The 12,945-nt window shown below is 35.1% G+C and overlaps 1 protein-coding gene across 1 annotated transcript; it reads left to right on the top strand.

Moving 5' to 3' along the window:
- Positions 1-482: 482 nt before the first annotated feature.
- DPM1 (dolichyl-phosphate mannosyltransferase polypeptide 1, catalytic subunit) lies at positions 483-11,792 on the top strand (the record flags this gene model as incomplete). The annotated part of the gene is made up of 8 exons (XM_009579525.1): positions 483-659; positions 2,713-2,746; positions 5,004-5,080; positions 5,202-5,227; positions 6,203-6,298; positions 7,740-7,808; positions 8,106-8,220; positions 11,376-11,792. Coding segments are annotated over 8 exons (699 nt in total), but the record flags the coding sequence as incomplete, so codon positions are not given.
- Positions 11,793-12,945: the final 1,153 nt, after the last annotated feature.

Genomic DNA, 12,945 nt, shown 5'->3' with positions numbered 1-12,945 from the left:
TGGGAATACACGTCCGTAGCATGTACAAAATGACGCCTCGACTTAGGAAGGCAATAACGTTTATCCGTGCTTTTCACTAGCGATGGGGGGTGCGCAGCCAGTTGTACCTAACCCGTAGTGAAGAGCGCGGCTCTTGCCCGAGGTTAATTAGTGAAACGAAATTACTTTAATCAGAGGTCTCGGGTGTGCTCCGATCCACCCTGCAGCAACTGCTAGAGAAAGCGTTGCCAGATGAAAGCGCAAAGGCAATTTTAGCTTTTCATCTTTCACAGCTGTGAGGCTAGAACTGAACGCCGCGGTAATGCTGGGGTGACGGTGAGGTTTATGTCGCTGCAGTGTGCTGTGAAGCAATTGCAGCTCGAGACCTGAAACAATGACACTGAGTCACGCTTTATCACTACAAGCGTAGTCTTACAGCTATAGGAATAACTATAGCATGTATCTGGAACCGTCAGAAAACCACTTTGTATTCTCTTTTTCAGTTTCATGCCTTTCAAAATGACATAGGTAGTGAAATTGGGTTTTCCATTTGTTCATTGAAAAATAATTCTCATTTCAGTGGAAACAATTTTGAAATTATCATCATAGATGATGGAAGCCCAGATGGGACACAGAAAATTGCTGAACAATTGCAAAAGATATATGGATCAGATAAAATAGTGAGTTGTACATTCTGTATTTTTTTCATTTTTATTCTATTGGAAAGTACTTGAAGTCCTTAGAGAACTGGAACGGAGTCCCTGGATTCTGCACTTTTTTTACATCCTTAAACACGTTATTTAAGTTTTTGCAAATGTAAAATTACGATAGTCCTGCAGCTGCTTAGCAGTGTTATGAACTAATACGCAGAATCATGAATTAATGTTCGCAAAATGTTTTCAGTACTTTGTGCATTGCTGTGTGTGTTCTATTGGGTAATGAATAGTGGTTGTTAGTGTACTTTGTGCATGCCTGAGGGAAAGATGAGGTTTGGATAAGCTTTAATTTCATTTTAAGTGACTGCAGGAATAGGGAAATTGGAAAGATGAAAGCTAGTCTGGTCTTGTGATTTATTTTTAATCTGTCTAGTTGCATTCCTCAGTAACAGGACTTTTATTTAATATATTACCATATAACCATCAATTATATATAACAAGATAGTGTCATTTATTTAGTCTTTATGAGCCATTAAAGCCTTTTTTTTTCTTTTTGGCAATGAAAGCTTTATCATAGAACAGTGTAAAAACCCAATGTTCCATTTGACCGTTTTGTGCTATAAGCAGTTCAGACACTTTCCTAATCTATTACTATGTAAATGTAAGGTTTTAAAAAGTATTTGTGAATTAAGTACCATTTATAGACATTACTTTAAGAACAATGTATATAGGAAGTTTTAGAGGTGGTTTTTTTCCCACCTTTCCTCACTGCTTAAGAGTTTAATTTTGAATTTCAATCTGTGGACAACCCGTGCAGCAGTGGTGAGCCAAGCACACTTGAGTGGAATTACGTGGAGGCGCTGCCATCAGCTCACACTGATACTACTGCAGAAGTGTAAATCTGCTGTCATTTTTCATTAGGTGAATTTTCATTGTTTCCTGGTAATTTTTGTTTCTTACCTGAAATTCTTTTCTTTGTTTCCCGAGCAAAATCATTGTTCTGATTTGTGCTCAGGAGTCATCATCCAAATAACTCCATGGGGCTTCTCACTGACTACACTATGCTTACTGAACATGGTATGTAGTTAACTTAATGAGAGGCCAACATGTTCAAGGAAGTAGATGAGGAATCAAGGTGATTTTTTTTTTTGTTAATGTTCAAATTCAACTATTTATTAAAGAAAAAAAAAAAAAGAAACCAAAATAACAAATCAGCAGAAGCACTAATGATTACTAACTCTTCCATATCCATGTTCTTCTCTGAATTACATTACTTATGACTTCTCAGATAATGCATGAAAATTAGCCAAGATTTAAAAGTGCGATTTTAAATTTGTTTCTGAAGTATATTTAGATGACTGCTTAAGTATCTACCCTCTCCTCCCCAAATGCTGACTTATATCAAAAGGCACTTTAGGAAGAGATGAAAGTTAAATTACTGTCATGATGATCTAAAACTTAGATTCCTCTTTTGTTAGTGGTGGTGCCCCATTCTCCCCCTGCACGTCATAGGGCCCTGCAGGAGCTGAGGATACTTGGCACAGGTTTAAAGCTTGGTCACTCATATTCTGAAAGATTAATAATACTGTTGTATGGTCGTTATTCATGGGTTATATCTGTACGCGCATTAATATCTTGAAATTTATATTCAGCACTAAAAGTATGCTAAATCGCTTTCGGAAACTTGCTGTTAGTGTTTGTCATTCCTTAAAAGTAATGGTGCTGGGGAGACTTGTTCAGATATATAACTGTATTTCAGATAGTGGAATTTGAGGAAATCCTTCAGTTACTAAGATGGTGCTTTAAATTTTGGTTTTTTTACTGCAGAACTACTAAGTAAAGCCCAAAAGGGGTTTGTTTTTAAATATGACCTGATCAAATACCTGTTTAATATAATGGGTTTTCTCCTGTATTTTGAGATATAAATTTATTTTTATATGTTGTCTAGATTTCTAAAAATGAAAAGTAAGTTTTAAAATATTTTTATACTTCGGAAATAGCGAATTTTAAGGTGTCACTAAAATTCATTAAAAACTGTACTTCAAATAATATATGTATATTTTAATATATCCTGCAGCTTCTAAGACCCAGAGCCAGAAAGTTGGGCCTCGGTAAGTCCTTATTAACTCTGGTTAGTACTTAAAAAAACAAACAAACGAACAAAAAAAACCCTGCTGTATTCTTTGATTGATTCTAGTGTATAAACTTCCAGGAGAAAAAATTACAGTAAAGCCCAAGAGCAGAAATATATGTTTTCATCAAGTTTTTTGTAAGTGAGAAAGCTTAAAAACCACACACATAAAAATCACAGAGTATTATTTATAACAAGTTCCCCACAACCTCAAACCTGAAAACTGTGGTCACTGCAATTCTGTACAAGTGTGTTTTCCTGTCAGCATCATGCTGCTTCTCTCCCTCCCGTACTGCATTCACTGATTACAGAATGAGGGGTCTAAATCGAGAAGAAATGTAACATTTTACAAGAGTAACTGCTATATTAGTTATATTATACACTATATTATAGTGTGGAACCTACTGATCCAGAGGGCACAGTGGTACTTTATGCGCCATCTACCCATGTGCGGGATGCTTCAAAAATTGGACCATAGTTTGTGCAATCTCCAGAGAAGGCTGGGATGTTTTTCTGACACATATTTGGACAGAGCTCTCCACAGTTAAACCCATTTCAGTGTGAATTTTGACTAAATTAAACCAAAAAAATACGTATCTGACAGATGTCCAGCACTCAGCTACTAAGTATTGTCTCACCTGTTAACTAACGTGTGAATTGAAGGCTTTGAAGTACATTGCGAAAGTTACTCATATTGCAGAAATCTCACTACTTTCAGAGCCAATCTTGTACCACTGAGATTGATCATTAAAATTTGCATGGAATGATGCAGAACTGCAATTTTATAGCTCTGATGCCATATTTCACAGAATATGCAAATCAAGTTTGTAATTATTTGCTTTAGAAAAAAGCAGATACCTTAGGAAGTCATAAATGACATTAAAATTTGTAGTATGGAAACTATCCTCAAATAAAGTGGAGATATTTCCACCTGTTAAGATTCATGTTGTATCTTTATCCCTCCTCTCTTATAATAAGAATGGAGAGAATGATAAAATGCAATACCTTGTTTGATTTATTGTTAATCAGTATCTGCCTTTCTTGCTAAATGTCTTGGCAACCCCCACTTCCATGAGCTGGTAAAACATTTGATGTCTCTTGTGTACGGAGTATTGCAGCTAAATAATTTCTCCAGTCCACTGAACAAAAATAAAATTCTAATTTTAATATTGAATTGTCTATTTAAATCACCTTCCTATACTTTTTTCTACATCTCATTTATCTAAGAAACTCCAAAAAGCCTACATATCTTTGTTTTTATATTTTCTGCCTTTACATCCTTTGTCCTGATTTGACCAGTATTATGGATTCAAACTGACTGAATTTAAAATTTTCATGTACCATATCTACTAATCATGCACAGTACACAAATCTGTGACACTCCTACTGTGTAACTTTGCAACAACATGGAAAAGAAAGGAAAGACAGGTTGTTCATTAACCAGGACTTTAGTTTTCTGTGAGAGTGCCTGCTAAAGCAGTTGAGAGTGTTTTGTTTTCAGTTTTATCTATTCCTTATGAAGTTAACAGAAAGATTCAAGAGTGATTTGGATCAGTGAAGAGTATATGCCAGTTTTTAATCTCTGTTGTGCTCCTGTAGTGTCCCTGGAAGCAGTGCTGTCTTTGAATGATAGACTCAGATCAGAAATTTGCATTGTTGAGGAAAACTGTAATAGCAAGACCTACTCCAGCTCTTATCAAGATAGCTACACCAGTTCATAGAGGATGAATAAAACACAACAAAATCTAAAGTAAGAAAAAAAGACTCTCTTCAGATTAGGTATCAGAATATAATTCATGGTGTCAAGGAGAACAAACCAAAATCTGGATACTACTAATAGTAAAGCCTGAATCTAGAAAGCAAGTTTTTTTAACTATCAGTGATTATAATGCCTGTGTCCTATTTCCAGTTTTCTATGGCTCCTAAGTGCCTATGGTGCTTCTGAAAATGTTATTTCAAATAGTGTCCCACTTATCAAGTCACGTTTCTCTGTGCATTTCTAGTGCAGTAGGGTTTGCCAAGGTTTATATTTATAAAATCTAGTGCTGAAATCGTAGGGAAAAGGAAAAATAATTTTAATGTTTGACCACTGATACATTTTACAATAAATTTTTGGACTTTTTACTTGATCCTTTCCTAGTATACCTTAGCGATTTTAGAAAATACGTGAAGACTGTGGCTAGAAGATTGCATATGTTAAATAGTGAGGGAAATTATTTCTGTACTGTTTTCATCAGGCACTGCTTATATTCATGGAATGAAGCATGCCACTGGGAATTTTATTGTTATTATGGATGCTGACCTCTCTCACCATGTAAGTCTGTATTTTATGTACTGTGTTTTTACTCTGTTATAATTAAATTTTCATTGATTTTTTTTTTTTTTTTTTTACCCCAGCCCTTTTTCTTTTCTGATCTGTTTTCCTTCCATTTCAGCCAAAATTTATTCCAGAGTTTATCAGGTAGGTGCTGACTGTAGTATGAGAGAATGACTTCTGTTTATTGTTTCGTAGTAATATTTGAAAGTTTTATATTCTTGTATAGCTGTCTAGCTGTAGTAAGAAAATTGGCAAGGCAAGAATTCAAATAAAAGTGATTGGACCTCATTAGATTTGTCGCAAAATATTCCAGAAAAATAATTAGTTCCTAACTAGAGCAAAAATCCCCAAGTTTAAAGTAACAGAGAGCATGTGTGGCTAAGTACTTCTCTTCCTTGTAATGTGTGTTCAGCTTTGAAAAACATATATGTAAATGTCATCTTCTAATCATTTTATCATGTGTGCATATAGGGATATTGATTAGAGGATCATGTCCTCAATTATTGGTGAAATACTTTTGTCTACCTTTTGTCTACCTCTTACCTTCCTCTCCCTCTAACACTTCAGTTTTTGAGAAATGGTCAACAGGCGTTACTTGGAGGCTAAGGGCAGCAGTCTGTGTAATTTTCAACTTTCTTGCTAGGTAGTTCTGGAGGCCTAAAATTTTAGATAAGGTTCTGCAGCTGTCAGGCATGGTATGGACTAAGGATAGTTCCAGACTTTTCTTTTTTCCTTAGTATGGGTTTGTGTAATTTAAATATTTAAATCTGTATTTAAAATCATTCTGTCTTTTATACTAGAGAGAGGCTTTAAAAATGCCTAAGTTGGTCTTTATAAATTATTTATGAAGTCGTCTATGAAATTCTGTGATGTAGATGGTAAAAGATAATCATAAGATTCCCTGAAATAGCTCTTTATAAGAGAACAATTAACATGTTTTTAATTGCATAATACTTATAACCACCATAACTATTGCTTTCCTCTCTTCTCTACTTAATTTGTTCAAAGGTTTGTAAAATAAGATTTTGTATTAAAAGAGTGATTGTTCTTATTTTGAAATTTGTCCTACCTTCATACAAATATTCCTCCTGTTTTTCTGATAAAACCAATTGCTTATAGAAAGCAGAAAGAAGGCAATTTTGATATTGTATCTGGAACAAGATATAAAGGAAATGGAGGCGTATATGGCTGGGATTTGAAAAGAAAATTAATCAGGTTAGTATTTTTCTAGATATTTACACATAAATCTGTTATTTAGAAATAATAGTTCCAAGTACTCAACTCAATCTGTGTGAGCTGAACTGAGTCTTTAGTAAATAGTACTGGGTACTGCAAAATTACATTAAATAATAGAAGCATCCATGATTTGCAAATTCTTTGGTTAAAACCCACCAAGAAAGAATGTAATGATACGACTAGGCTTGAGAAATGGGTTAGAACAGTGGACAAATCTGCATGGCATCAGGTTGGGACAGTCTTTCAGCTTCATCATCCAAAGAATGAGCTGAGAGTATGACACTTTTGTCAGGTTTAGAAGACACATTTAGTTAGCTTTAATAGCTGTAGTAGTCCTTACCCTAAAGAGTAAATCACTTGCTAAACCCCTCTGTTGACACTCTGATTTGTCATAAGTTAAGAATTATCTGGCACGATCAATGTCAATAAATCATTACTTAGACCTTACTGGAAAACAGTTACAGTGAACACTAGGGAGAGGTTTCCTGGCATCTCAGGTTTACAGGGACTTACAGATTTTGAGGAGGTAATGGACAAGTTTCTGCATAGTCTTTCTCTCTTAACACCTGATTTAAGAGAGTAGACATAAGTTAATGGTGATTTTTATGTTACTGTAAAGAATTAGGGGCAGAAATTGTGTTACCAGTCTGATCTGGAGATGATATCACAAGGACTGTATTTGCATTTCTCCCGTTTTTTAATGGCTGGACTAAGTGCTCATCTTTTTGTGAATCTAAATAAAATATAAACCCAAAAAAAGGAAGAGAGCTAAATGAACATTACAGAGGAATCCCTTTACATTATACTGGACAAGGTGAAAGACTTGCACATCGTATCAGTGTGTAATATAGCCCTCAGCAAGATAGTCATGACTGGCTTTTCCATCTCACAACTGAATTTTTCATCAGTGGAGCTTATCCTTATCATACAATGAAAGCAGTGCAAACCAAAACTGAACCTTGATTTTCTAAATCCAAGTCTCACATTTCTAAATCCAAGTCTCACGCTTACAGTGAATGTTAGTCAGAAGAAAAATGCTGTTTTGACTGTTGTCAACTTTATTACTTTTGTATTGCATTAGTGTGTAGTTGTACTGACAGTTCTACCATAAAGAACCAGATTGTAAACCTAATTTCTAAAAATCATTGTTTTCTCCTTCATAGAGAAGTTCAATAATCTATTAATCATCTGCATTTGAAAAACAAAATGTTGGGTTTTGATTTCAAGATTCTATGATTCTGTGATTTAAGTCAAATCTAGCACTGAAAACATATTAGAAATATAATTGTTTCATATTAAACAATAAAAGGTTTCTTTTTTTTTTGCTAGTAGAATGATATTTACTTATTTTCTAGAAGTTCTGCTTGGTCTTTCAGAATTGTGTACTGAGCAATTTTGACATTCATGTTTTCTTTCACAGTCGTGGTGCCAATTTTATAACTCAGGTTTTGCTGAGACCAGGTGCATCAGACTTAACAGGGAGTTTCAGGTATGGGTCTGGTTTGTAATTCATAAAGTTTATTTGAAATTAAGAAACTGTTGAACAAGGAACTGGAGTAAGAACAGACTTTCTTTAGTGAGGACTATGAAATCCATTTGGAAAGTGTGTAAGAAATAGTAGACTAGATTGCAAGAACCGTTGCTCCTATGACTTTGTTAAAAGATTTTTTAAAAATAGCAATGAGATGAGTGAGTTATTACAGTTAAGATTCCTACACACTATCTCGATTTCCGAAGTTCAGAAATTGTGCTTCAGGTTTCTTTTTTTTTTTGTAATCGTTTACAGGTTATACAGAAAAGAAGTCTTACAGAAACTAATGGAAAAATGTGTTTCTAAAGGATATGTCTTCCAGATGGAGATGATTGTTCGGGCTAGACAGTTAGGATATACTATTGGAGAGGTATAGTAAAAGTTTTCATAAGTTTATTGTGCTTTCATTTAAACGTAGATACAGATTACTGGGAACATAGGAAATTTTGTGCGCTTCCAGGAAGAAGCAAGATTTTCAAATCGATATAAAGAAATCACATATGTAGAACTCTATTTTTCCAACTTTTCCAGTGTATACCAGATCTGAAATTCCAGTTACTTATTGCCCTGGCTGATACGCTTCTGAGATCCTTCCCTCTTCCTGTTGCCATTTCTTTAGCTGCATACAATTTTACAAGGTTCTTCAAAGGGAGGAAAGAAGTCAAAACATACCATGAAGCTGGTCTGAGGCTTTCCTTTCCTCCTTCCTATTGTACGGACATCTCCAGGTCTTTTCAAATAATTTTGTTTTCTCCAGCAACCTGATTCTATTTCAGATTTATTCTGTTCTCTGTCATTTATTGCCTTGTTATTTTCCAACTTTCCAGCTATCACAACTTCCCACTTCTAAACTCTTTGAATGTGCTGTCTACAGTCATTGAAAAAGAACTCCAAACAATTGTTAGATCCTATATTTCCAGCAGTCTGATTGCTGCCTTTTATATTTCATTGAATTGCTCTTGCTGGTGTCTTTAAAGATGATTCACTGGAATTCTCTCTGCAGCCAAATCTCAGAACCAGTTCATCATCATCATTTTCATGACTGTGAATTGCCACAGAATTCTGTTGCTGGTACTTCTCTCTCTAAACCTTACGTATTGCATTTCTGTATCAACATCGGGTAGAGTATTTCCACACAAAAAAGCAAGCTCTTTTCTTCCACCTTTCTTGCTTACGGAGCAACATCACTATCCGGTTTGTAGCTGGGGTTTGACCCTAATTTCTTTGGTCTTCACATCCAGCTGCATTCACTTACTGCTTTCTAATATTGCTGAATCAAATCCTCACATGTCTATACATCCAGATACTGAAACCTAGAGTGAGATGAGGTTTTATTTACTATAAATTTTTAAAACAGTAAAGTACGCTTCTCTAGCTTTAAAAAAGTGCAATCTTGGATTGCTTATACCTCTTCAGGCTGCTGCTGCAAAAACATTTTTTCTGTCTATTATTAGATCCCACCACTCATTTATTTACGTGCCTCTACTGGTTGTATAGCATCAAATATAAGGTATTTGTCTTCCGGTTCAAAGCCTGACAGACAGTCTTCGCTAGGCCTAATGTCTCCCAGTCAGTGTTGAGACGCGGGCTCTGTTTTGTCGAGGGTCAGTTACATCATCCTCCACAATTCATCTGTTACATTCATCGTCCCTCCTCCTTTGGTTTCTCACGCATGGGAGGAGTTCTCTCTAACATCTGAAAAATTCCTTCATTATTTTGCTTCGGCCTTGTCTTTAAGATTTCCGTTGTGATATCTGTAACAAACTTGACAGTGTTCATATTGCTGACATAGACCTATAAATCAGACTATTGTATTTTTACTGTTCTGTGTACCATCTCTATATTGTAACTTCCTGGGGCAGGACAATTTTCTATTTCTGTTCTAAATTTCTATTTCTATCAATGTTTCAAGTACATTGATACAGTATTTCCTGATCAGTATTTACGATCTTCACATATTTTATAATTCTGCAAATAGTAATACCGAAATTCCAGAAGAGGTGACACCTGCATGTCTAATTCCTGGTTTGCGGGTGCTGCAACTCTACAGGCAGAATAGGAGTTTCTATGCAGTTGTAAAATGTAGATACAGTTGTGAGGGTAAAATATTTCATAAGCAGAGTTGAAAATGAAGATTGCGACCTGCCAGTCTAAAAGGAACAAATGGACGATGAGATGAACTGACACAAGCTATACCTGATTAGTCTTGTATGCACCTCCTTTTCATTTTGCTGTACGTCTTTACCATATATGAAATTTACCACAGTGCATGGAATACACCCTTTTGAAAATGCTTCCTTTAAGACTAATGATAGAACTTCTTATGCAAGAAAGGCAAAGTCCGGCAACAACACAGGTGGTTAATTCTTATACTGAAGAGAAAGACTGGATACCTTTTATGAGATGAGATATTAACCATTCTTTCATCACTGGTCAGGAAATGTCACTTCTGACATCCTGCACTGACTATATATTCAGTGATTTCTGTCCATGCCCCGTAGATCAGCTGTCTGCAGTTGCCAGGATGCTTACTGGGATCATCAAAGGGACCCTACTAAGAAAGCCAGAGTCATTGCTGAGTCTGTCTGCATGCCTTTTTAGGTATCTTCCTTACCGTCTTCTTGCCCTGGGTTCTCTTCTACTGTGGACTGATCTGCTAGAATTGTGAGAAATCCTCAGTCCTGGCACAGATGCAAGGGTGTGGTGATTTTTGTGTTCCACTTGCCAGATGATTTCTGGTTGAAACTGCCAGCAGAACACTAAGCCAATTTTTAAATGACTTTTGCAAATGCAATTCTTTATTTTAGCCCCTGAAGTATTTCAGTTTTGCACACAAACATATATGGAAGTTCTTGAACATTCTAATACAATGTTGGCAGAACGTCCTGTCATATGTCATTTGTATGTGGTCAAATTACTGAAAAGCAGTACGTTCCTACCATTTCATAAGTAGTGAGTTGATCTGGACAGTATGATCAGTTAAGTAAGGAAACCAAAATTAGTGTTTTAAATGCCCTTTAATCCTGTAAATAATCTATAAAATGGTCAAAGACAAAGACAGGTATTGCTTGTAAAATGTGCACTAACTGCCATATTCAAATGTCATCTTCTAGCCAGTGGCGAGGTTGAGCAGAATGCTGTTTCATGGCAGCCCGAGATTTTTGCCTTCCTGAGGCATTGACTCAAAGGTATTGAATTTAGCTAACAAGGAAAGTGGTGAAGGTTCATTTTAAGCCCCTAGGCTTCACTTAAGCTATTAAGTTTGTTCTGACTGGTGTATCATCCAGCCACTGAGTAATGTCTTTGGATCATCTTTAAAGATGATAAACCAAATAATTTCATTCTCCCCAGCTATGGGGCATCATTGAAGTCACTGGTAAGAAGAACTGACACAAAGGAAGCTAATCTGGTGCTTGCCTTCTTCCCATGTCTAAACATGCTGTAGTTCAAAGGCCATTCTTTTGTTTACAGAAGATCTGATTATTTAGGTTTGAACCTTAAAAATAGTTTTGCTTGTTTCAACAGGTTCCCATTTCATTTGTGGATCGTGTCTATGGAGAATCTAAACTGGGAGGCAATGAAATAGTCTCCTTCTTAAAGGGACTGTTGACCTTGTTTGCTACAACATGATAGTTTATTCCTAAATCAACTTTTTTAGAAAGTTTCTGACATCTGTGTGGTTTTTAATATATACTAGCAGAAGCTTGGTAATTTGTGTGGTGACCAGAAGACCTGCTATAAACTAACAATTAAACGAACCACCAATAGTAAACTAAATATATTGTAATCCAAAATGCTCCTTTCAAAATAAATGAACTGTATGTTAAACTAAAAACTAATAAAGACTAATGCTCTATTCTATTTTTGTAAAAATAATGAAGTCTTAATAAACAACACAAAGCTAAATGATTTGCATTTAGAAATGAATCATTATTCAGCAGACACTAAATATGATTTTGAAATAAAGACAATCAAGGACATAAAAAAATTACAGAATTTATCTTATCTTTGTTCTGTGGTTTGCAGATAGTATTTTAAATATATACCGGTTGGTTCCCTTTCTTTCTTCAGCACATATATATGTGTATCTTAAAGCAGATATATAGAACGCTCTCTACAGAACTGATAATAGCTTGTGTAGTTTAAGAGGAAATACAGATGAGTACAGTGATTTGTTATTTGTAAAATTGTTCCTAGACTGGAAGGAAGAAATATTCTTTGGATAAGAAAAAGAATCATATGTGTGGAATGATTTTGTATTCTGTGTGTTTGTCCAGAAGCAGATGATTCCCTTTTCCTATTTTCTTTAAAAACTAACCATTTTTAGAATCTATAAAACAGGAGTATGACATCTCACTGAACTTTAGGGTGACAGAAGACCCAATTCACCTCACTGAAGACATTTGAGAAATTTTTCTTATGTCAAATAACAGTTTGCAATATAAAATCTGTATTTGTTCCAGATCCTGATGAACGAAATACAGAGTAATACTATTTTTTGTTTCACTGTTTGATACAGCCAGAACTCAGAAATTATGAAGCCCTTGCAATCAAATATGCACTTGGGGGGAGGGGGGACGAAGTAAGTGGGAGGATGACGTTATTCTGATAATGGCTTTATATATATGAAAAATACGTCCTCATTCTTTAGGAGAGGGGGGAGGGGGGCAGTTCTGTGGATACTTGTATCAGAAAATTAATGGTAGGAAAGGAGGAGCAACAAATGTCTAAAAAATTACTCCTATTTGGCTTCTGTTTGTCTTCATTTCTTTAGTACACTAGATACAGTTGTTAATATTAGGAAAAAAATTTAGAAAGTCTGTAGATAAATGATAAATTCCTATTTCAGATAGTTATCACAGTCAGTGACAAAAATTAATTAAACAGAACTTTAAAACAAAAGCTTATTTTCTAGTGGACTGCTTTAAAGATATTTCTTTGTTCTTTAGTGAAGTTGTACGGATTCTGATATTTTTCTCCTTTTCTGAGTATTCAGAGAAAACGTTTCATATTTAATTTGCTTTAAAATAATAAAAAAATGTAGCTGTAGGTTTTGAATCTACCTGTAATTGGGTTACAGTGACTTAACTGTATA

This window comes from Fulmarus glacialis, unplaced genomic scaffold (assembly GCF_000690835.1).
Source record: "Fulmarus glacialis isolate BGI_N327 unplaced genomic scaffold, ASM69083v1 scaffold45326, whole genome shotgun sequence".
NCBI classification, from domain to species: domain Eukaryota; kingdom Metazoa; phylum Chordata; class Aves; order Procellariiformes; family Procellariidae; genus Fulmarus; species Fulmarus glacialis.
The sequence above is the reverse complement of the archived record's forward strand: the minus strand, read 5'-3'. Positions and strand labels throughout refer to the sequence as shown.